This window comes from Schistocerca serialis, chromosome 1, assembly GCF_023864345.2.
Source record: "Schistocerca serialis cubense isolate TAMUIC-IGC-003099 chromosome 1, iqSchSeri2.2, whole genome shotgun sequence".
In the NCBI taxonomy this organism is placed as follows: domain Eukaryota; kingdom Metazoa; phylum Arthropoda; class Insecta; order Orthoptera; family Acrididae; genus Schistocerca; species Schistocerca serialis.
Window position 1 is genome coordinate 636037586 of NC_064638.1, and position 24880 is coordinate 636062465.

General features: G+C 37.6%; 1 protein-coding gene across 3 annotated transcripts in view; it reads left to right on the top strand.

Moving 5' to 3' along the window:
- The window catches only part of LOC126478644 (spermine oxidase), a 174222-nt gene that overhangs the window by 113007 nt on the left and 36335 nt on the right, over positions 1 to 24880 (top strand). For 2 of the 3 annotated variants that reach the window (XM_050103718.1, XM_050103719.1), the window contains exons 6-7: positions 12418 to 12549; positions 14050 to 14249. In XM_050103718.1, the coding sequence (XP_049959675.1) occupies positions 12418 to 12549; positions 14050 to 14249 (332 nt within the window). Of the gene's footprint in view, positions 1 to 12417; positions 12550 to 14049; positions 14250 to 15810; positions 15866 to 24880 lie in introns of those variants that run through there. The other variant, XM_050103720.1, reaches the window with a different exon arrangement.

The following is a 24880-nucleotide window of genomic DNA, read 5'->3' on the forward strand; positions in this document are numbered from 1 at the left end:
GTATTTTGTGAAAAATAACACAGTTGCAAAACATGTCAGAAGCATATAACTGGTTACATTATCAGTCTTACTGTCTATAAAATTTAATAATTGTGACTAAAGATGACTTATTTTACTGACAAATGTAGTAACTCAGACAGAGTAATAGAGCAACAAACATTTGTTGGAATGTATGCACCATTATATAAAGGTGTCAGTGGGATGCTGCACTACTGAAGGACATGAAGTGAAAATGTAGCTAGTCATTGGAAACTAATAAGTAATGGTAATAATGAGTGTGATGACATATCAGAGCAACCTCACATTACAGTTGAATACCTGATCCACAACTGAAACAATTCTTTTATATCATTACTGCACAGCTGTGCAACATTTGTTGAAAACTCCGCCATAAGCTAGAAGCAGGCCAGTTTCCTTGTAATGAACTTATGTGTAAACATAATAAATCATAGGAACTAATTCTGGGATTAACTAAAGATGTACAACATAAATCAAAACTGTAATGATTTTATATTGATTCCAAATTAAACTGAATGGTGTATGATATAACATCCTAGACATTCAAATAAAATGCAGCAACAAAACACTCCTTAATGTTTGCAAGAATACTCTCCATGTAAATAGGTGGGAAGAACTTTACCTTAATTACTATATAAACACCACATTAAGAAAAGAAATTGTAGCACTCTTTCACTTTATTCCTGCTTCATAAATCCTAGAATAAACTGTTTCAATAAGACTGAGTGTATGGAACACCTAATCTCTATTTTAATGCTGTGAAGGGTGATCCAAAGTGATTTCCTGTAACACATGATTCTACAGTTACTGGCAGAAACTACTTTCACTTGCATTCTAATACAAGAGAGTCTCTTAAAACTAAGAGAGTGACAAACTTTACATTAATATGACAGTTCAAGAACAAACTTTTCACTCAGTGCCAATGCGTGTGTGGGTATGAATTTTTATAGCAGATCAAACCCATGTGCCCTACATGTCTGGCACACAGCCTCACACTGCCAAAGGGTTTTATGAGTAAATTTAAAAAAAAAAAACAATAAGATTAGTAACAAATTAAGGGTCACAGTCTGGATGAGATGCAAATCTGGGAATGGAGACCAACTACTGTGTCTGGTATTAAGCTATACCAAACTGTGAGTGGAATAAGCAACTACTAGAATGTAACTGTGTCTCAGTAAAATAATATAGGCAAAGCAATAACTAATTGTTACAAGTGTGAAACAATACTGACAGCAGCCTGTATCAAAATTTAGATGGACAGCTGTTGTGAGGAGTAACTACATTAGAAAACACCCTGGTGTCCTGATTCAGGAAAATGGGAGCAATCCATTTTTGGCTTTCCCTATGTAGTATTGTATTATGCTACTGTAAGTTTTATATGTCTGCATGCCGAAATAATAGCCTCTAATAATGTACATAGGTATAATGAACTAAATGAACTTTAATAGAGAATTAGTTTAACAGATTTCTTCTTGTTGGGCAGCACAGGCTCAACAAATTGAAAAGAAGATGTAAATATTTCTGCACAGAATAGCTAGAAGACATAAAGACTTTACTAGGAAAAACTTGTCCAGTTTCAACCTTAGGCCAGTATCAAGTGCAGAGATGGATGTGTACACAATCTGATAACATTTGACAATGATGAGGTTGAAACTAGCCATTAGTTCTGGATAAAGTATTTACTTCAGTTGAATAGCTTACATGGAAACAGTTATGACTTCTTCACATTTGAAACTGTTGGAAGCAAACTATACAAAATCTGCTGGCTATATGGACCAAATGACAGTGTGCATTCAGTTGAAGGTATAACACCGATATGGATCATAGAACCTTCCTCTGCTTTCACTGGGCCAAATGTAGTTTAACAGAATATGTGACATTTAATAGAAATTTCATGTGACATCTGATAAATGTCCTAGCATGTAAACTGCATGTAAATTAAAATGTGCTAAGCTTTGTTTCTTAAAAGAAGCGGTAAAGGTGTCATTCTTTTTCTCAACATATTTGTTTAATAATGTGTTGGTGGATGCTTTGACTAACAACTTCAGTATTTTGTCTGCCAAATGACCATTACTGCAAACAAAGTCAGTTAAGAAGGAACTTTTCTCCTGAACAGCATTTATGGTTACATTTTGAACAAACACCCTTTGACTGTCGAATGACAAAAATTTCTTTTCATTAGGGGCAGATATTAATTTCTATGCAGCAATGTAATCATAAATAACATCATCAGGCTGAGGGGAAAACAAACCACCCCTGTCCAAATTTTTAACTAAACTAAGATGTTGGTCAACATGCAGGCACATTTCTTTGTCTAAGAGAAGGTATTTGCTGCTGACCTCACACTGCTGTTTCTTCAGTACACTGTGAACACAATATCCTACTAAATATGTTAATATTGGAAGGTATGTTTCTGCCTGCCTGAAATCCTCCTCCAAATACATAACATCAACCATAAACTCAGAGTCTGTTAGTATTGTCTCTTTTGTGCCATCATTATAATTAAAGGTGAACCCTTCAGCAACAGGCAGTTTACCAAATGTACTTGAATTCAACATGGGTGGTAAAACATTCTGCATCCTCATCTTGGCTTCCACCTCAGAAATCTGTGTCACAGATATGAGGTACTGAGAGCCAGCCATTGATTGGTAACTGCTAAACCTTGCTTCCAGAGAATCAGTTTGAATTTTTCTAGGCAAAAAATAAGTGAAACCAAGCTCTTTAGTACTGTACCTTACCATCTCAGTCAAACCATAGGTTGTGTGTGTCAGAGCTATATGGGTTTCCTTTGAAAGGGTATTATTTTTCAGGCCTAAGTCCTCCCACGTTTCGAGCCACACAAGAAACTTTTCCAGAAAAACTAATTCCTCATCATTATTACTTAAAGACAGAGGTCACTGAAAGGGATCATTTAGTTTAACACCTTTTTGAACTGTCTTAACATTTACAACTTTCCACCATATAAGTATAGTTTTAATAAATTCTGTAGTTGGCTGGTAATGTAATAAGTTTTTCTGTTCCCCTATAGTTGATACAGCTTCAGCTGTATACTCATTGAATATGTGAAAAACAAGGCTCACATTCTGTTTCTCAAAGGAAGATGGATAAAGAGACTTCAAAGTAAGGCCATTACATTCAATCTTATGAAGCTGCCTCAATGCTTCAAAAGATGCCATTAACACCTGACAATCATCACTGCTTCCATCAAATTGTGGATATTTGAGCAAAACTTGAGAGTCCTTTTGATTAAGCCAATTATTACATTTACACTTAAGGAAGTGTAATAATTTAAAATCTCCTGTATAGGAAGGCACTGGCTTTTCAGAGAATTTTCTTTTGCACTGACTCATTTTTTCACTTTGTCTAATACCGTAAACAAATCATTGATATTTGAAATTTTGACTGATATTTTGCTACTGCCTATCTCTCTTATCACAGTGTTACTTTGATAGGTGGACAACTGCAACTCATTTGTCACGAATGACACAGATGAAGCAGGTGATACAGTAAGCAATAGAAATAGGACACAGCCACTTCTAACAATGGTCCACTCTCTGGGAATGGTTTTTCTTTCTAAGCACTGCAGAAATGCTTCAAAAGTAGAAAATAACTTCCTTAAATCATAATCTGTTTTGGTTACTACACTATCATTAATTGCTTTTAGCAGATGTTCATTGTTTAATCTAGCTCGCCTTTACCCTGTACTTTCTCAAGAGCTGGTGGATGGAGTAGACAAATAGCTTGGCCAACCTGGAACAGCACCCTCTCTAAGTCTTGGTCTTGAAAGCTTGACAGTAAGCTTTGTGCCTTTCACTTCATCATAACATTCCATATGCTGGCAGACATCAGATTCAGTGAAATGAAGTTCACAAACCTACAACAAAGTAGTGTGAGCCAGTACAGTTTACAGCATGACCTAGAGATATGTGTCTGTATGTGACAGTAAAAAACACTGGGTAGTCATTCATTTTCCACCAATATCAACTTGACAGGCCACACCTTAGTGGGAATACATAAATCATTTAGGCCTAACAGTAATATACCATGATCTACACCATAAGTCCCATAGTGCTCAGAGCCATTTGAACCATTTGATCTACAGCAACAAGCATATTGCATTGTATCATTCTTCTATTAATTAGTACTATAAGCACTACGAGCATGCCTCAACATGCATCAGTATATGATGAATATATTTGTGAACTGCTTGTGATATTTATAGAAATATAAGAGTGAAGTTCCTGTTATGGATTAAGTGTCAAAAAATTTCAGTGATCTGTTGAATTCTGAAGGTTAACATACAAATTATTTTATAATTTTGACTTTACAGTTCCTTCATTGTCATGGTATATCAGATATAAATAGCTGCAGAATAACATTTCACTGTGGGTGTTATTATGCCAGCACATATTAAAACTGTGTCATTGCAGGTAACGCTGAATGAGGGTCTTGATATAGCACAAATTTCACGTTTGAATAGAAAAACACCTGCAAAGCAAACACGAGCCAGACACAAAATAAACTTGAACAGATGCCAACATAAATGACACACCTCAATAAATAATCATGACCATCCAACTGGAAGTATGTTAAGAAGATATCAATTAAACATTCTGTACCAAGCTGTGCTGTATGAACTAAACAGCAGTTGACATGTCAATTAACCAACTGAAACATTTAAGATACTGGACAGATTAAGTAACAGGATGTGTTATTAACATGGCTCCAATGATACAGGACACCACTGAAATCTGGTTGTGATGACACCTATTCTGCAGCAAAACCTGAAGTGTAGGTTATGTTGAAAGATGATTATTTGGTTGTGAATTGGCAAAGCCAATGATTGTGAATGCCTAATAATGGGAAAAATTAACCCATAGAAAAACAACATAGATATGCTTCATACAGAGAGATCACTTTTTAAACATGAAAACGGCAGTTCAACATTCGTTAGCACCCATGCTAACTAATGTGAGAGAGAAAAACAACACCCACTCACAAACAGTGAATAAAACATATCAGTAATGTGTAATAAAATACAAATTAAAGAGATTTATATTTCGTTTATAAAATTTTTAAAAAAGCCACTTGAAAATGAGTACTATTTACTGCAAACTTTTGCTCACAGTTTTAGTCGAATGCATCCAAAATTTAAGATATTCCACTAGCAAATAAATAAATAAATGTAATAGGTAGACAGTTTATGTACCTTCATGTGCTGAGTGGGTTGGAAATTGTACCGATGAATTACTGAAAGCTATTTCTGATGCAGATTCGAATCGTTTGGAAAGGAAAACAGGATTACTTTTGGTCCAGTTCTGTAATTCCCACAATACCTTGGCACACAATATTTGTAAATCATATTCACAGTAGATTCACTGGAAGTAAACACCATAATCACTAGTTTTAAGCATGAATGTAGCACTAGAATCCAACAAATGTGTGGATACGCAACCACTTCTAACCACAAAATGGTGAACCGCTTGGAGTGACATCGTGACCTGCTATGAATTTCGCACTGCGGCCTTGTTCTAGGTGGTGGTCAACACTGCTGTGAGCAGTGTGGACACTGAGTTAAGCAGGCTTTCTGTTGATTGAAATGAAATCTCATATGAGTGCAGTGCCTGTTGCTACAATTGGGAGGTGGATATTTACTAGATATGGCCTGAATAGGAGAGAGAAAGATAGGATGGCAGAGCAAAGCAGAGAGAAAGATAGGATGGCAGAGCAAAGCAGATAATAAACTGGGTACCACCATCACACAAAGCAAGATCCCTGTGGCTACTGGTGTTAGAGGAGCACCTTTTTTAGGTTAGAATCAAGATTCAAGCACCCTGTTTTGAAAGAAGTCAAAATTGAAGAAGAGCCTCACAAAATGCTTAAGAATGCACAGAAAAGTAAGCTTAGCTTATTTCATCAAAATATTAGAGGTCTGAGTAATAAAGTAGAGGAACTTCTTGTCAGTTTGGAAAATTTGGAAAGCTCTGAAAACATAGAGAGCCTGTGCCTGAGCACAACGTAACCAAAGGGGTAGATTAAGTTACATGTAAAAGGTTGCAATCTAGTAGCTTACACATGCAGTACTGAGTGTGGGAAAAGGGGAAGTTGTTACATATATTAAGACAGACATGAGTTGAAAAACATTGAGACAAGTAGATTTTGTAATGATCAGCACATAGGAGCATGTGCTTGTTAATTAATACCGAAAAGAGTTAACTGCTGATTGTAACTGTATATAGATTCCCCACTGGGGAATTTTAAACTGTTGATGAGGAATGTGGATTCCTTACTGTGCTATCTGTCAGACAGCAGGAAGCAGTTAATAGTCCATAGTAACTCCAATGGCTGTTTTCTAAAAGATTCTGAGAGAAAAAAATGATCTGGAAACCTTGTTTGAACCCTACAATTTGACCTCAATAATTAATTTTCCAACTTGAGTGGATAAAGAAAGTAGGACCCTAATTGATAATGTTTTCTTTGGTGAAGCTCAAAGCAAGAAAATAACTTTTTACCTAGTAACAAATGCGCTCTCTCATCATGAAGCGCAATTTGTTGTGATAAATAACAAAGTGCCTTACAGTATGGATACTCCCCATTGGAAATCATTTAGAATAATTAATGACTCAAGGACAAATGTTTTTGAGAATAGTTTCCAAGAGATGACCTGAGATGAAATTTATAATGAACCAAATGCTAACATAAAATTTAATCCATTCCATTATAAATTCATATCATTATTTGAAAATAGCTTTCTATGTAAACTAATCAGGCCTTCTAAAAGACCATGTATTACTAGAGGGATTAAAGTAACTTGTGAAAGGAAAAGGGAAATGTGTCTGTTGGCAAGAACAAGTAGGGATTCTGCAGTAGTTGCACACTACAAAAACTACTCAAAATTACTACGAAAGCTTATTAAAAAATCAATAAACATGCACATAATGTCAGAAACCAGTAATTCTGACAACAGACATAGGTGCATAAGGAATGTAGTCAAATGAGAGACAGGACAGCCAACCACAGAACAGGATATCAGTACTGAATTGAAGTGCTATAAACAAAGAGTCACAGGTAGCAAATACGAGGGTTGCCCAGACAGTAATGCTCCACATTATTTTTCTCAGCTGGAAACAATAATATGAATGCAAAATGGTATGTTTGTATTATTTGAAGTGTCCTGAGTGAGTGTGCCAAGTTTCTGTCACTTCCGACAGGTAGCATAGCCGCAGGACATTTTCAAAATGGTGCCTATACATCACATACGTTACAGGCGACATGCTGTCATTGAATTTTTCACTGCAGAGAAAGAAACTGAGGGGAATATTCACAAACACTTGTGAAAAGCCTATGGAGTGTCTGCTGTTGATAGAAGTATAACTAGTCGCTGTGCATGGAGGGTGAAGTCATCAGAAGGTGGTTCAATGGAGCTCCATGATTTGCAGCCACACTGTCACACCTGACATGTTGCTGTGAGCTGATGTCATTCATCATTAAAGGATGCCATTTGTGGAAGACATTTTGAGGATGATGAGGAGGTGATTCACACAATGAAGCACTAGCTCTGCCACCAGGACAAGGATTTGTACCGACAGGGCACATACGCCCTTGTTTCTTGCTGGGGGAAGGCCGTAGAGTGGGATGGAGATTATGTGGAAAAATAGGATGTGTAGATAAAACGCCATTCTTTCATGTGTGTAGTTCTCATTATGTTCCATAAAGAATTGTTGAAGAAAAAGATGTGTTGCATTACTTTTTGGGCAACTCTCGTATATTTAATAATGGTTTCTTAAATATTGTAGGAAGCATAGGACAAACAGTTCAAGAGAAAAATTGCAGCAGTCTGTTGAAAAAGTAACTCCCATAAAAATTCAGTCATATGAATGTATCACCAGCTTCTCCTTCTGAAATTAAGAAAATTATACATTCTCTCAAAAATAAAAGCTCATCTTGTTTCAATGATTTTTCGAATTGAACACTAATGGTTTGTTCCTATATAATAAGCCCAGTCTAATCTGAAATGCATCACTAACTGAAGGCAATTTTCCACAGAGACTGAAATATGCCATTGTTGAACCGCTGTTTAAGAAGGGTGATGAGAGCAATGTCAACGAGTACTGACGCATTTCACTGCTGACAAATGTTCCAAAATATTTGAGAAGGTGACTTACTGTAGAGTAGTATCTCACCCTAGCAACAATAATATCCTCGGAAAATTGCAGTTTGGGTTTGAGAAGAGTTGCTCTGCTGATAATGCCATTTATATATTCACTTACCAAATTTTACAAGCATTACATAATAAAACAGTGCCAGTTGGTATTTTCTGTGACCTTTCTAAGGTATTTGACTGTCTGACTCACAGTATTCTCCTAGGTAAATTGAAGTTTTGTTGGATTGATGGTATACCTAACCAATGAATAACGTCATATCTAACCCAAAGAATGCAGAAAGTTGAAATTAGTCATTCAACCAATACAGTCTGGGGATATAATTCTGTGAATGCTCTCACCCTCAATTTTAGACCATCACGACATATATGGTTCTGCACATTTAGGGGCACTACACCAGTGTTAAGTGTAACGCATGTGGGGAAACACTAAATAGGGTGGAAACTTCAAAATTATAAGGTATCCATTATGATGAGAATTTAATGTGGAAAAACCACATTTTGGAACTGCTAAAACAATTTTGTTCTGGCACATTTGCACTTAGAATCACTGAAAATCTTGGGGAGAGACAAATCAGTAAGTTTATTTGTTTTGCATATTTTCATTCAATAATGTCGTTTAGAATAATGTTCTGGGATAACTCATCTTTAAGAAAGAAAATCTTCATTGCTCAAAAAAATGCTGTCAGAATAATGTGGGGTGTTCACCTACAATATTTATTCGCTCATGAAGTGTAAATAATCAACAACAATTCAAAACAAAGAAATGTTCAGCATGTAACCATGTTTACAGATTAATTTGCGATGGGAATGTAAAATGACTCATTTCACACCATTAAGACTTATCATGTAAAATGACCCATAGAATGATGAAACAAACTAACTAAACAATATACAGAGCAATTTTTGAGAACATGTCTCTCTAGAGTACAGTGGTTAATTATTTATTTAAAATTGAATATAAACAGTCACAACCACAATAAACTTATTTGTATTTTTTTTGTATAAGGTTATCAGTTTCAGTCTGTTTTAGGCCATCTTCAGACCCACACCACAAATTAGATGGTGGCTGTAAACAGAGCAGGCCCTATACCTCCACAAATACTAACAACAGTTAGCACTCATGGAGGTGTAGCACATGCTTAATTTATAGCCGCCACCTACAACATGGTGTGGATCTGAAGATGGTCTAAAACAGGCTGAAACCCATAACCTCATATAAAAATATATATAAAAAATGTTTACTACGGTTGTGACTGTTTATATTCAATTTCAATACACAGGGTGTATCAAAAAGAATCATCCAATTTGGCACATTTATATTTCTGAAACTAATGTATGTATACAATGAGTTTTGTTTTTTGATAAATGGGAAACTCAAAAAGTTTTCTCATATCTTTTCATAGGTGTTCAATATGCCCCTCTTGAGATGCATGGCATATGTCAATGCATTATTCAAATTATTCCCACACTACAGCGGGCATGTCTTGAGTCACAGCTTCCACAACTGCTGTTATGCGATGTCTTAGTTCATTTATTGTTGTTGGTAATGGAGGCACATAAATAGAGTCTTTTTATAAACCTCCATAAGAAATAATTTCATACAGTCAGGTTCAGTGACCTTGGAAGCCAGTAATGTAAGGCTGAATCATTTAGTCGTGTGCAACTGATCCATCATCGAGTAATCCTTTGATGTAAATCTCTTGCGCTTTCATATGCCATCCTGTTGGTAAATGAAGTCATTTGAATCATTTTACAACTGTTGGAAAAATAAAGTTCTCAAGCATATCGAGATATGTGCTTCCTGTAACAGTGTTCTTGGCAAAGAAAAATGGACCTTACACATTTTCCTGTGAAACTGCACAAAACATTAAATTTTGGAGAGTCCCTCTCATGTTATACAGCTTCATGTGATTGTTCCATACCCCTTATTCTCACATTATGACAGTTCACCTATTCATTTAAATGGAATGTTGCCTTGTCACTAAACACTAAGCATGGAAGGAAACAGTCATACTCAATCTTGCCAAGAATGAATTTACAGACCTCTACACATTGTTGTTTGTCACCTTATGAAGAGCTTGCAGTAGCTGACTTTTTTGTGGTTTCCTGTGTAAACACTGATGCAAAACATGCCAGACAGACATCGAGGGCATGTTGAACTGTCAGTCTGCACAGTAAATGGATTTCTGTGGACTCCTTGTGAAACATTTGTGGATGCATTCAACGTCTGTGTTAGACAGGAATTGTTCATGCCATCATCTAATGCTCTGTGCTGTAGGAGGATTCACACCATACCTAGTACGAAAGTCACGCTGAACAATTATTACTAACCCACACTGTGCGAAACATAGAACACAAAACACTTTCTGTTGTCCAGACATCATTTTTACTGGAAATGATGTGAGTGCACACTGCTGGTACCTAGCGGGAACACCATGCAAAACTTGAGAGTTTGCTCTTTCCATCAGTACATAGTCGACACACGTATCTCAAATAACATAATAGTTATGACTTTTTTAAAATCAGATGACTCTCTTTGATACACCCTGTAAAGTAGATTTATACTTGATTCTGTTTTTTGAAGAATTTATGGTCAAATTAGCTGGAGCCCACTATTTTGCAAAAATATATTTAGCAGGAAGTGGCCATTGTTTTCAGGATCAAGAAACTCCATTTTTGCTTGCATGGATCAAAATTCCACTTGATTATGAACCCCAATTTTCCTGGTTGGCCCTTGATTCAAGCACCCAGAAAAGACAGCATGATGTTTGCAGCAGAGGATACTGTGACTGGATAACTACAATTATTACAATCATTATTGTCCTACCACACCACAAGCCTTCTCCCTGCTACCCGTGGGCCCGGATACTGACTTTTTCTGCCAAAAAGCAGAATGTTTCCAGATCAGCAACACTCTGACTCATGTACTGGATGACTTCCTCATTATTTATTGTGAAGTATCCCATTCACACACAGTAATCTGCTATTTTGCCAGGTACTGCTATCCACACATCATAGATGACCAGAGCATTTGCCTAAAATGATAGGCCCTATTTGCTGCACTTTTATTTCTTTCTGTCATCCCCTGAACATCAGCAATGCCATACTTCTCTTGGCCACTGACACACCATATGTCTGTCAAAATCTCACAGATCAGCCATCTATGTTCAAACATTTCTACCGCCATAAATTCTCTAGTTTAACATACTATACTTTCTAATGTGGTTTTAAGGACTGCTCATTGGAACTGTGGTCAAGGTGTATATGAAATTTCTTCACCAGCAGTAGCCAGAATATTGTAATCGTTTTGGATTTTTATGGAATGCAGAAGATAAGTCTGGATTAGAAACATCTGGAGGTAATGTATTCAACAACTGACTACTTTTACATTCCACTCAGTGTTGAATATAGAGGTGGAATGATTGGTAAGAACTCTTAAAAATCAGATGTCCAAAATGATGCAGGCAGTGCCTGTGGGACAAACATTGCTGAGCTTCCTTGGAATGTACCAGTCCTCATCTGCCAGTGGCCACAGATCAGCAGAGCTCATTCTTAGGCACAGGCATTGTGCTTGATTAGACCTCCTGTGCTCATCTCAAGCTGTCTGGCATCTAAGCCTTACAGCAAGTAATTATGTGGACTCCAGCATCTGGGCCTGCATGTTTGGCTGTGTCCCTTCATAGATTCCAAGTACCACAGAAACCAGAGGCATCAAGTGTTTGGGACCACAGATAGGCAGGATCATCTGATCTGCTATCACACTTGCATCTGGCAATGCCACCTAATGCACCAAACAAACCCAGCAAGCCTGACACAATTCCCAGCCGGTTGCCTTGCCCCACTGCTGTCCCCATTATGGTATGTCTTAACTGTTGCAGGCCATTCCCTCTGCTGCCACACTTCCACCAAGCAGTCAGCAGAAAATTTGTGATTATTGTTTCTTAATTTGGTCTTTAACATTATATATGACAACCATAGCATGTATACCATGTTTTTAGCACAACTCAGCAACCTGAAAATGTCATAAGAACAAAAGCGGCTTAACACAATAAAAGTGTGTGAGGCTGTTTATATTAATCATTAGAGTCCTTAATTAGCTTTTCCACTGTTGCTTTAGAGTTTCAGAATACCTGAGTGGTCACTGCTCATTTGTGACACTAAAATGTGTTCCACACTAATATTATGATTATGTAAGTTCTCTAATTTAATGCACTATATTTTCTGTGTGATATTAGGGGCTATCCATTGGAACAGTAAACAAGGTGTATATGAAATTTTCTCATCAGTGGTGGCCAGAAGATTGTAGTGGTTTTGGATTTTTGTGGAATGCAGAGGATAAAGCTGGATCAGAAATGTCTGGAGGTGATGTATGTATTATACTATTACAATTACAAAATGCATTGCTCCATGTGTGACAACTATAATAACAACATTCTGATATATTTCATGATTATCTAGTAAGGTACTGTGAATCTGTAATTACATATCATTTTATGTGTTTTTTTTTTTTTTTTTTTTTTTTTTTTACCCCTCTCAGTGAACACATTTGCTCATTTTTTTTATTGCAGGAACATGTTATGTTTAGAGAAAAAATATTTAGTACCTGCAATATTCTGAAACTGGATGCCAGCCACTTTCTTCACTTGGCAATCTTCTGCTCAGGAACCTGCCTTCTCAGAAAATAATCACCATTGCTCTGAAGATTTCATAAAACTCTCAGTCCCAACAGTACCTCCACTATGATAGCTGCCACCGACTTCACATATTAAAAATGTCACTTCTATATCCTCGGCATGCATAGACTCTTGTTATGGTGAACAACAGCTGTTCCAGTATAATGAAAGCCCCACCTAGGCCTTTACAGATGGGTTTTACCTTCCACACCCAGTCAAAGAGGCTTATCATACCGTGTCCTTTCACACGATGGATAACCATCTACAATGGAGTAATTCTCTAACAAGCCTTTAGTTATGTTTCATCTTCTCCTAGAATGAGGAATATCTTCTACAATATTTGTCCTATTTCTCCCAAAGCAGTATTTTATCACCCCTGTGACCTATGAAATATCTTGGGTCTGCTAAGGATCCTTTGCAGCATAGGTTGTACCTATATCAGAAACTTAAGCAGGTCATCTGTACCATGTATCCATCTATACAGCACATTCTATTCTAGTTAGGTCAACACATTGTCCTGTCACATTAGTGGCAGGACTACCTCTCTAGACATACATATCATACTTGATTGTCATCTTTACTATGTGGACCTCAATACCAGCCAGTTGTTTGCCAGCTGACAAACTGCTGCCAAGGACTAATATAAATAGTCAGTAGCAGAGTGTGTCACCCAGCTTAATTCCTTTTCTATGCCATGTAGCAGCTGGTTGGCCTTACTTTTGCCATGGGTGCACATGTTTGATTAAGATTCATTCCCACATATCTCTTCTTGAATTTAATGCACTTGTGAGAACAATATGGCAGAAACACCCTTTCCTATGAGAGCAAAATCTTTTCTGTCCCACTCCATCACTCAGCCATTCTCTAGAAGTCTGCCTCAGTAGCAGGAACCTTACTGAAATAATGGTTGTCTTCACTCATAATGATTGTCTTCACTAATGCCATGGATCCTCATGTCTCATTAAGATTCACATCTTGCAGTATGTTGCATATTTATCAGTATCTTACTTAGTAACTGTTTACTTCTGTTAAGTAACTCATCTAAAGTAGTGAGAAAAGTTACCAAATACAAACATTACTGATCTGTATTTGACCATATTTACATTTTCTACCAGTTATTTTTTTATAACTACACATGTACTAATTTCTTGTATGTCTTAATAAGACTGTATATGTTTGTGTGCCATGTTTCAGGAGCAGAATTGGCTGAAGGAGGTATTCATGTTTAATACTGTTGATAATCATCCTCTTTGTTTGTGTGGCTGGATTGTTGGTCCCGAGGCTCGAAAGATGGAACTTATGTCTGATACAGAAGTCTGTGACAGTTTAATGAGTTTGCTTAAGCGTTTCCTTGGAAAGCATTTCAAAGTGCCATATCCTGAAAAAATATTGAGGTAAGTTAGGTACACACTTCTGTGCATGCTGTAATATGTCACTACATCCATGTCCGTATCTTCAAACTGTCGTATGATAAGTTCATGATTTTGCTTTAAAAGTTTTCTTTTTTGTTTGAAACTCTCTTTATTTCTTATGGTTGTTGTTGTTGCTGTTGTCGTCTTCAGCCCAAAGACTACTTTGCTGCAGCTCTCCACACTACTCTAACCTGTGCAAGCCTCTTCACCTCTGAGTAACTATTGCAACTTACATCTTTCTGAATCTGTTTACTGTATTCATCTCTTGCCCTTCTTTTTCAGTTTTTACTCCCCACACTTCCCTCCAGTACTAAATTATTGATCCTTTGATGCCTCAGAATGTGTCCTACCAACTGATCCCTTCTTCTAGTCTGGTTGAGCCACAAATTTCTCCTCTCCCCAATTCTATTTAGTACCCCTTATTAGTTATTTGATCTACCCATCTAATCTTGAGCATTTTTCTGGAGCACCACATTTCAAAGGCTTCTTTACTCTTCTTGTCTAAACTGTTAATTTTCCATGTTTCACTTCCATACATGGCTACACTCCATACAAATACTTTCAGAAAGGACTTCCTGGCACTTAAATCTATATTCGATGTTAACAAATTTCTCTTCTTCAGAAATGCTTTTCTTGCCATTTTATATCCTCCCTACTTCGACCATCATCAGTTATTTTGCTTCCCAAATAGCAAAACTCATATATTACTTTAAGTGTCTCATTTCCTAATCTAACTCCCTCGGGATCACCTGATTTGATTCAGGTACATTCCATTATTCTCATTTTGCTTACCCCATGGAAATCTATTACTTGACTAATGTATATAAATCCAGTGCATGTGCAGCCACAAGTTGCCATTTTAAGTTCTGATCATAAAACTTTTGTGAATGTTACAGCTATGCAGGGCATAACTAGTGGGCATTAGTTATTCTTTATTTTCTTTACCAAGCAAAACTCCGGTAATATGCTTGATTTTTGTCTTTTATCACTAATACTGTACCAGTCAGTGATCCTGTTTCATTGATAACACTATCGGTAATAACAGTATGTTAAACTCTGATCATCCTTCCTTCCTTTATATTTGATAATCATGCCAAAAAAGACAGTTATACTTTGAACAGAGAGAGCTAAAGTACAGTGTGTGGAGTGTTGGATAAGCTTCCACAGTAACTGAGAAATGCACTGAATACTATTTGACATTGTTATTTATCTTTACTGTTGATGATTAATTCATAGTTACACTAACTAATGCTCAACAAATTGCAGTCTCTTGATGCTATTGCTGCATGATCAATGTATTTTAATGTTATTAAGCTGTAGATTCTTCATAACAGATAACCTGGTTATTGAAGCTATTTTCTGGGCGATTAAAATGTCGAGTTATCAGTTTGAGTCCATTTTTGTTGGTTATTCTCAGTCAAATAAATCCATAATTGGATTGAATTTCACTCTCACTAAACCTAATATTTATGATTACTGCTATATTCTCACTCCTGAGGAGTCCATCCAACATTTATGACTTACACTCCATGTTCTGTTGTAGGTTTTGTGACTTCCTGCCTGAGTTTTCAGCCAGCTCATAACACCTAATAGCTCTGAATATTTGTGTTGCTGACTTCACAGAGGAAGGTGAATTCTGGCACTTTATTCATTAATTACTGCAAAATTGATATTTTTACTCTCTACACTCAGTCAGCAGTCCAGTTTCCTATTTCACTCCTAGAACATCAACTGTTTATTGATCTTGAAATTCAGCCTAAACCAAAAATCACCATGTGCATTTGTCACCTACACTCTCAACTAAATTGCCAATTTTTATTCATAGTACAAATCTGGAATATTCACAGCAATCATAAAATTCCCTACTGTACAGGGCAGCTGAAAAAAATGAACTGGGACAGCCACAGAACAGTCAAAGTCTCTGATTAATCCTAGGAGTCTTTATTTAACACAATTTACTACCAATTACTTTCTGGTAAACACTATACTTTCATATTTAGGTCTGATTTGTTTTATGTTTCAAAGTTTACATAACTCCTTTTAACCAGTTTTGCAACTTGTTTGTTACAATGCCAGGACTATAACCTTTATGTACACTCTTAAGAAACTCAGCCCTTGATAAGCACATAAACAAGACTGAGAACTTTGCTAAGCTTTTGATAGTGCCCATCATCAGAGCAAACTTGTGCCCAGTACCTCTACTCTCCTCTCCCGCACACATACACTGTAACAAAGCCTCAGCTGACTACATTGGACTGCACAGCAACTCGACTAAGGAATGACTTGTTTGGGTTGGAGTGGGTGAGCAGTGAAAGGAATTAGGGAGGGGGGAGGGTGGGTTGGAGGGAAGGATGGCTGATGATGGCAGCAACAAAATAGGAATGTGATAATAGTGAGCTCATCCTGCTGAAGGAATGTAGTGCTGATGGGGCACACAATGATGTCAATGAGTAGATTGTAATGGAAGACATAAAAAAGGAAGAGGGAGACTGCGGAGATGAATGTTTAAGTGTAAAATGATTGCAGCAGATGCCATGTGGACATGAATGGAGGTGGGTATGGGACAGAGGCTAATGGGGATTGATGAGGCCAGGAGGGTAGCAGTATCAAAGGATGAAATGTAAGGAGAATGCTCATCTATGTAATTCAGAGAATCTGGTATTGGAAGGGTGGAGGGGAAAAGGGGGCCTCTGGATCCAGAGGGCTTGGGGTGTGAAGCAGCTGTTGAAGCCAAGCAAGTTAGACTCAGCAGCTTTTTCTGTCATTGGGTGGTAAACTCTGTTCTTGGTCACAGTCTTTTGCTGCCCATTCAGTTTTTGACAGTTGGTTGCTAGTAATGCCCACATAAAAGCCTGTTCAATGTTTACAACAGAGTCGTTTATGCTAAGACTGCTTTCATTTGTGACCCTGACTTTGATAGGATAGGATATTCCAGCCACAGATAGACTTTAGTCAAAATGCTGACCAATTTCTATGACCTGTAGGGTCAGCTGAGCTTTCATGGACAAGGAGCATTCCATAATACTGTTAGTATCTTGTGGAGTCTAAGCCACTGTGTCACTGTTGCTACTAAGGTGAAGGGGGCTGCTACATTCTATAAGGTTGGTGGTTGTAATTCAATTGCTCAGCACTTTACATATTTGTCTCTCTTTACTAGCTAGTTATATTTTTCAGTTATTTATCTTTGCTATGCCTACTTCTTGGCTGAAAATATCATTGTTAATTCATTTTAGTTCAGTTCTGCATGTTTAGAGCATCGTTGAGTAATTTTATAATTATTGTAAAATTCTGTAATTTTCAGCTTACAACTAATGGCAGACAATGATGCACACACAGAATAAACAGCAAAAGCCAGAGCATCTAAAGAATGGAAGATAACACAAATAATAATAATAATAATAATAATACAACAGTGTTCCTTCTTTAAGATAAAATTAACATTGTACCATTAAAAATCTTCCTCAATGTTAATTATCAGTGTTACAAAAACAAATTACAAGCTCTAATTAAGTCCTAACAAGGCTCTAAAATTTTTAAATTTTATTTTATGTAGTGGCTTTGTCAGAACATCAGATTGTCGGTCATTGGTGCTAAAGTGGTTTAACATAACTTTCTTAGAAGAAACTTGCTCGCTCACAGATAAAATTTTCACGTATATATGCTTTAGCTCATAATGGTGCTGTGTGTTCTTACAACAGATTTTAACTGTGATGTTGTCTTCATAAAGTACAACAGCTCTTTGACTGCCAGGAAGAATGTGATACAAATTACCGAGCCATTGAGTTTCGCTAGTTGCCTAGCATAATGCTACAAATTCAGATTCTGTTGATGACAGAGACACTGTGGGTTGCTTCTTAGATGCCCATGAAACACTGCAACCAAACACTTTGAAAAGAAAGCCACTTTTAGACTTTCTGTCTACTCTGTCACCAACCCAATCAGAGTCCACATAACCAATTACAGGATTAGTACATTTTTCATCCATAACATATAACACACTCTGTTTTACAGTTCCCTTAATGTAACACAAGACACTTTTTGAAGCCTTCCACAAATCCAGACTTGCACATGATTGGTACCTGCATAGAACACATATGGCTATGTAAATATCTGATCAGGAACCTAACATAGCATACATCAGTAACCCTATTAATTTTATACACCCATCCTCAATGTCTTCATTTTCATGTTTTTCTCTTTTTAATATACTTTGATCAAAATTTTCCGCCATGGGGGTTGAAACAGGACTACATTCAAACAAATCAAAAACTTTCAACTCTTTTTCAAGGTAGGTACTTTGACAAAATAGTAACAGTGCCCTCCTGTAAATTTTTAACAATATTGATTCTCAAATAGTTACTAATCATACCCAAATCTTTCAGTTTAAAGTTATCACTCAATAACAGCTTTAAATTGTCAGTGTCACTCTGGGAAGTTGAATCTATCAGTAGATCATCAATGTAAGCGAATATATATGCTTTAAGACTATTTTCTGTCTTTACATACAAGCAATACTCAAAATCACTTCATACAAATTCTAAGCCATTTATTACTGTGTGAAATTTAATATTGCAATTTCTGGGTGAGTCCTTTAAACCATACAGAGCCTTTCTAAGTTTACAAACTTTATCATTCATTCTACTGCAGTATCCAGTAGGATAAGTCTTCATCTATCTCTCCATAGATAAATGCACTACAAACATCCAGTTGATAGATGGGAAAGTTATTCTCATTACAAAAAAAATGAGAAACAGTTTCACTGAAGTCTTGCTACTGGACTGTATATCTCTGAATAAGGCAAGCTTTGTTGGAAACATTTTGCTACAAGACGAGATTTATAAGAAACAACATTACGTTTTTCATCTCTTTTTTGCCTAAAACCCAACTTTTCATCAATAACATCTCAATCATTTGGCTTACATACATACTCTGATGTGCTGTTTTCTTCTAGGACTTGCAGCTCTCTTGCTGTGGCAACTTTCCAATTTTTATCTTTGCTACAAGACACTGCTTCAGCGTAGATACTGGGGTCTTCATCATTCACTGGAGTCAATAGGCTCAACTCATAATCCTCCAAGTAATTTGGGTGTTGAATTTTCCTCCTGTGTCTAAGATTGTATGTCTTCTTGTCATTAGGACAGGTGATAGGGACAGAGCATCGAGTGATATTATACTGAGTGCACTATCCGAAAATTACCTCGAGCAATTAAACAGAGAACCGACTTGTGGAGATAACATTTTGGACCTACTGATAACAAACAGACCCGAACTTTTCGACTCTGTATGTGCAGAACAGGGAATCAGTGATCATAAGGCCATTGCAGCATCCCTGAATGTGGAAGTTAATAGGAATATAAAAAAGGGAGGAAGGTTTATCTGTTTAGCAAGAGTAATAGAAGGCAAATTTCAGACTACCTAACAGATCAAAACGAAAATTTCTGTTCCAACACTGACAATGTTGAGTGTTTATGGAAAAAGTTCAAGGCAATCGTAAAATGCGTTTTAGACAGGTACGTGCCGAATAAAATTGTGAAGGACGGGAAAAACCCACTGTGGTACAACAACAAAGTTAGGAAACTACTGCGAAAGCAAAGAGAGCTTCACTCCAAGTTTAAACGCAGCCAAAACCTCTCAGACAAACAGAAGCTAAACAATGTCAAAGTTAGCATAAGGAGGGCTATGCGTGAAGCGTTCAGTGAATTCGAAAGTAAAATTCTATGTACCTACTTGACAGAAAATCCTAGGAAGTTCTGGTCTTACGTTAAATCAGTAAGTGGCTCGAAACAGCATATCCAGACATTCCGGTATGATGATGGCATTGAAACAGAGGATGACACGCATAAAGCTGAAATACTAAACACCTTTTTCCAAAGCTGTTTCACAGAGGAAGACCGCACTGCAGTTCCTTCTCTAAACCCTCGCACAAACGAAAAAATGGCTGACATCGAAATAAGTGTCCAAGGAATAGAAAAGCAACTGGAATCACTCAACAGAGGAAAGTCCACTGGACCTGACGGGATACCAATTCGATTCTACCCAGAGTACGCGAAAGAACTTGACCCCCTTCTAACAGCCGTGTACTGCAAGTCTCTAGAGGAACGGAAGGTTCCAAATGATTGGAAAAGAGCACAGGTAGTCCCAGTCTTCAAGAAGGGTCGTCGAGCATATGCGCAAAACTATAGACCTATATCTCTGACGTCGATCTGTTGTAGAATTTTAGAACATGTTTTTTGCTCGAGTATCATGTCGTTTTTGGAAACCCAGAATCTACTATGTAGGAATCAACATGGATTCCGGAAACAGCGATGGTGTGAGACCCAACTCGCTTTATTTGTTCATGAGGCCCAGAAAATATTAGATACAGGCTCCCAGGTAGATGCTATTTTTCTTGACTTCCGGAAGGTGCTCGATACAGTTCTGCACTGTCGCCTGATAAACAAAGTAAGAGCCTATGGAATATCAGACCAGCTGTGTGGCTGGATTGAAGAGTTTTTAGCAAACAGAACACAGCATGTTGTTATCAATGGAGAGACGTCCACAGACGTTAAAGTAACATCTGGCGTGCCACAGGGGAGTGTTATGGGACCATTGCTTTTCACAATATATATAAATGACCTAGTAGATAGTGTCGGAAGTTCCATGCGGCTTTTCGCGGATGATGCTGTAGTATACAGAGAAGTTGCAGCATTAGAAAATTGTAGCGAAATGCAGGAAGATCTGCAGCGGATAGGCACTTGGTGCAGGGAGTGGCAACTGACCCTTAACATAGACAAATGTAATGTATTGCGAATACATAGAAAGAAGGACCCTTTATTGTATGGTTATATGATAGCGGAACAAACACTGGTAGCAGTTACTCCTGTAAAATATCTGGGAGTATGCGTGCGGAACGATTTGAAGTGGAATGATCATATAAAATTAATTGTTGGTAAGGCGGGTACCAGGTTGAGATTCATTGGGAGAGTCCTTAGAAAATGTAGTCCATCAACAAAGGAGGTGGCTTACAAAACACTCGTTCGACCTATACTTGAGCATTGCTCATCAGTGTGGGATCCGTACCAGATCGGGTTGACGGAGGAGATAGAGAAGATCCAAAGAAGAGCAGCACGTTTCGTCACAGGGTTATTTGGTAACCTTGATAGCGTTACGGAGATGTTTAACAAACTCAAGTGGCAGACTCTGCAAGAGAGGCACTCTGCATCGCGGTGTAGCTTGCTCGCCAGGTTTCGAGAGGGTGCGTTTCTGGATGAGGTATCGAATATATTGTTTCCCCCTACTTATACCTCCCGAGGAGATCACGAATGTAAAATTAGAGAGATTAGAGCACGCATGGAGGCTTTCAGACAGTCGTTCTTCCCGCGAACCATACGCGACTGGAACAGGAAAGGGAGGTAATGACAGTGGCACATAAAGTGCCCTCCACCACACGCCGTTGGGTGGCTTGTGGAGTATAAATGTAGATGTAGATGTAGATGTAGATCAAAAACCATAGTTTCCTCTGCATCCTCAAAAAAAAAAAAAAGTATCTTTTTTCACTTTCTTCACTGACTTCTTTTTCTTCTCCAGGATGACTTTTATTTTCTTCCACAATCTCAGTCCTCATTTCTTCTTTCTGTTCCTTTGAGTCTAAAGCTTTATCTATGTTCTCTTTATCACAACATATAGTATCTGATTCTTTTACATGGCCATCAGTTTTCTTCTCCCTTTCATATTCTGCTGGTGGCAAGAAAATTATGCCTTGATGCATCTCAGTTCTCTTTGTGTTAGGTATAAATATTCTGTACCCCTTCACATAATTACCATAACACATAAATAAACCATCTTGTTTCTGGGATCTAGTATCAGTCTCTTTTCTTTGGGCACAAGGGCAGACATATGAGTTCCAAATATTTTCAAATCTGCTAAGGGTAATTCTCTGGGATAATAAGCTTCAAAAGGAGTTTTACCTTTTGCACAACTTGGACCAGTTCGATTTAGTATGTAAGCCACCATGCCAACACCTTCAGCCCAGAAATGTTTGGGCATTCCTGAAATCATTGAACGAGCAACTTAACCATGGTGCACACTTCTCTTTCAGTTCTTCCATTTTGTTGTGGTGTGCACACAATGCTTCTTTGATGGGTTATGCCATAATTTAATTTTCAGTCCAGTTTCTCTCTCAGTTTTTTCAATAAAATTCCTAATCAAGTCTTTAACTTCCTTTTCTGTTTCATAAAGAATACTTTGCAATAACCAAAGCAGTCATCTTTCAACAGCAAAAAAATATTTTACTCCTCCAAGCAAATGCATCTCTGTGAGTCCACGGAAGTCTGCATGAACCAGGTCAAGTGGGTCATTAGCTCATGACCAACTGGGAAAGGCAAGCAATGTTGTTTACCTGCCAAACATTCTTCACAAGTGACGAAGTTGTCAATGAAGCTCACACCTTTATGTGACAAAAACTGTCTCACATGCGTAATGCTCTGATGGCACAATTTTTATGACAGACACTCAAGATTTCAACACATTTAGACAAATTGACCAGGCCCCTATCAATATTGACTGATGAAAGCTCACTAGTGTTGTTACTGTCAACTGCAGTGTGTGTTTCATCCACACATATCAAAGTAACCACTGACAGTCCTGATTGTGCTCCATTTACTGAAAACAACATATGATACAATTTGTTGACATGTTTGGATAATGCATGAACTTCACCTTAACTGTTCTAGAATTCAGATTGTTCCTTGTTTGATACTAATCACATATGTTTGTCTAATACAGTTCCTACAGAAAACAGATTTATTTCAATTCAGGCACAAAAAGTGCTCCACTAAGTACTGTTTTGATAAATTTAACTCTCTTTCATGCATACAGTTTACTATTACCCACAGTAACTTCCATTGAGCTTTGCATACTGTCCAGTTTCATAAACAGTTCTCTCTTGTTGCACATATGCTCACTAGCACCTGTATCCATAATCCAATCATCTTCTAGGTCAACTAATTGATTCATACACATAAAGGCATTTACATCTTGAGCTTTTTGCCTTCCTTTGATTTCAACTGCCTGCAATCTGACTTCACGTGACTTCTTTTCTTACAATAATTGCAGCTGCTCATTTCTCTCTTCACTTTACTTTTCAGTTCTTTGAACTTTACTACAAGCATAACAGGTAATTCTTTGCTGCCTGCTTACACTAGCCAAAGCTACCTCCAGCCGACCTGACTGATTGTTTCTTTCTTCCTCAATGAGCTATCTTGAAGTTAACGTATAAATGTTTGCTTCCCAAAGGGGATTGACTTCCATGCTGAATGAAAATGTTTACATCGCTCAGGTAATGACATTAACACTTTTATTATTATCATTTTATCTGAAAGTGGTTCACTTGCTTGCTTCAGGTTCATGTTGATTTCTTCTATTTCCAGCATAACTATAACCACTGAGTCATCACCAAGTTGGAGTGAGAAAAACTTTTGCTGAAGTAGGTGAATACCCACTGCGGACTCTTTTTCATACGCTGCCTTCAGTTTTGTCCACATGCTGGCTGACACCGTACATGAAAGTAAATGAGTGAATGGTGCCATCTCCATCCACATCACAATAAGTTTCTGTGCTTCTGTGTCCTTTTCCAGCCATGTTTTTACTTCAGCTTCTTTCTCCTGTGGGGGCTTAATGACAATGGCATTGACAATATCTAAAAGGCCTTTCCCTCTGAATATCACTTCAATTTGGAATTTCCATACCACCCAATTGTCCCCTCCAGACAACTATAAATACTGAAACTGATGCATAGATTGTTTGACTGCACCACCCTAACACTATGCTGGTAACATCAAAGTTTGCTGTTATACACGACACCACCAAACGAATCTCTGCCAATACACTGAAAAACAGATTTATGCATCTGTGCCTATAACCTGCGCTCAGGTGCAGTAAATAAAGCATGAAAATAAGGCTGTTTGTGCAGAGTTTATTTTAATGTGTAACAGCTTACAACTAATGGAAGACAACAATACACAGACAAAATAAACAGCAAAAGCTAAAGCATCTAAAGAATGGAAGATAACACAAATCAAAGGGAAACGGTGTTGCTTTTTTAAGATAACATTAACTTTGTACCATTAACAGGGAGGCATGGTCTTCAGGAGGCATATATTGTTGTGGATTCACAGTGAACTGTTACTAATGTCTGGTATCAATTCATGTTGCCAACTTTGATATGGCACCGTGATCTCCGGATGATGCCACACTTACAATTGGACACTGAACTCCAAGGCATTATCCAACACTGCAAATTCACTTGCAAAGTAGATTGTTGTGTTAAATCTTATGCAGACAGCCTCATTAGATACAGATTGGTTGAAGCCACAGTTGGCCATCAACTTCAGATTGGTGCCCTCAGATTACCAGGTCCTGGCTGGGAAGTAGTGGTACCTTTTGTATGGTCATTTGAAATAACACAATCAGCCCAGTGTCTGATGTCATGTTCACTGAGCCATCCACCACAGGCCGTGCTTCCTTCTTGCTCTGGGTGCTTCTGCCACTACACTGCAGAGCTGTCTGCACAGATTATGGTTGGACATACCACATTTTTACCATATGTCACAGTGCCGGAGCATGGACTGCAAGGA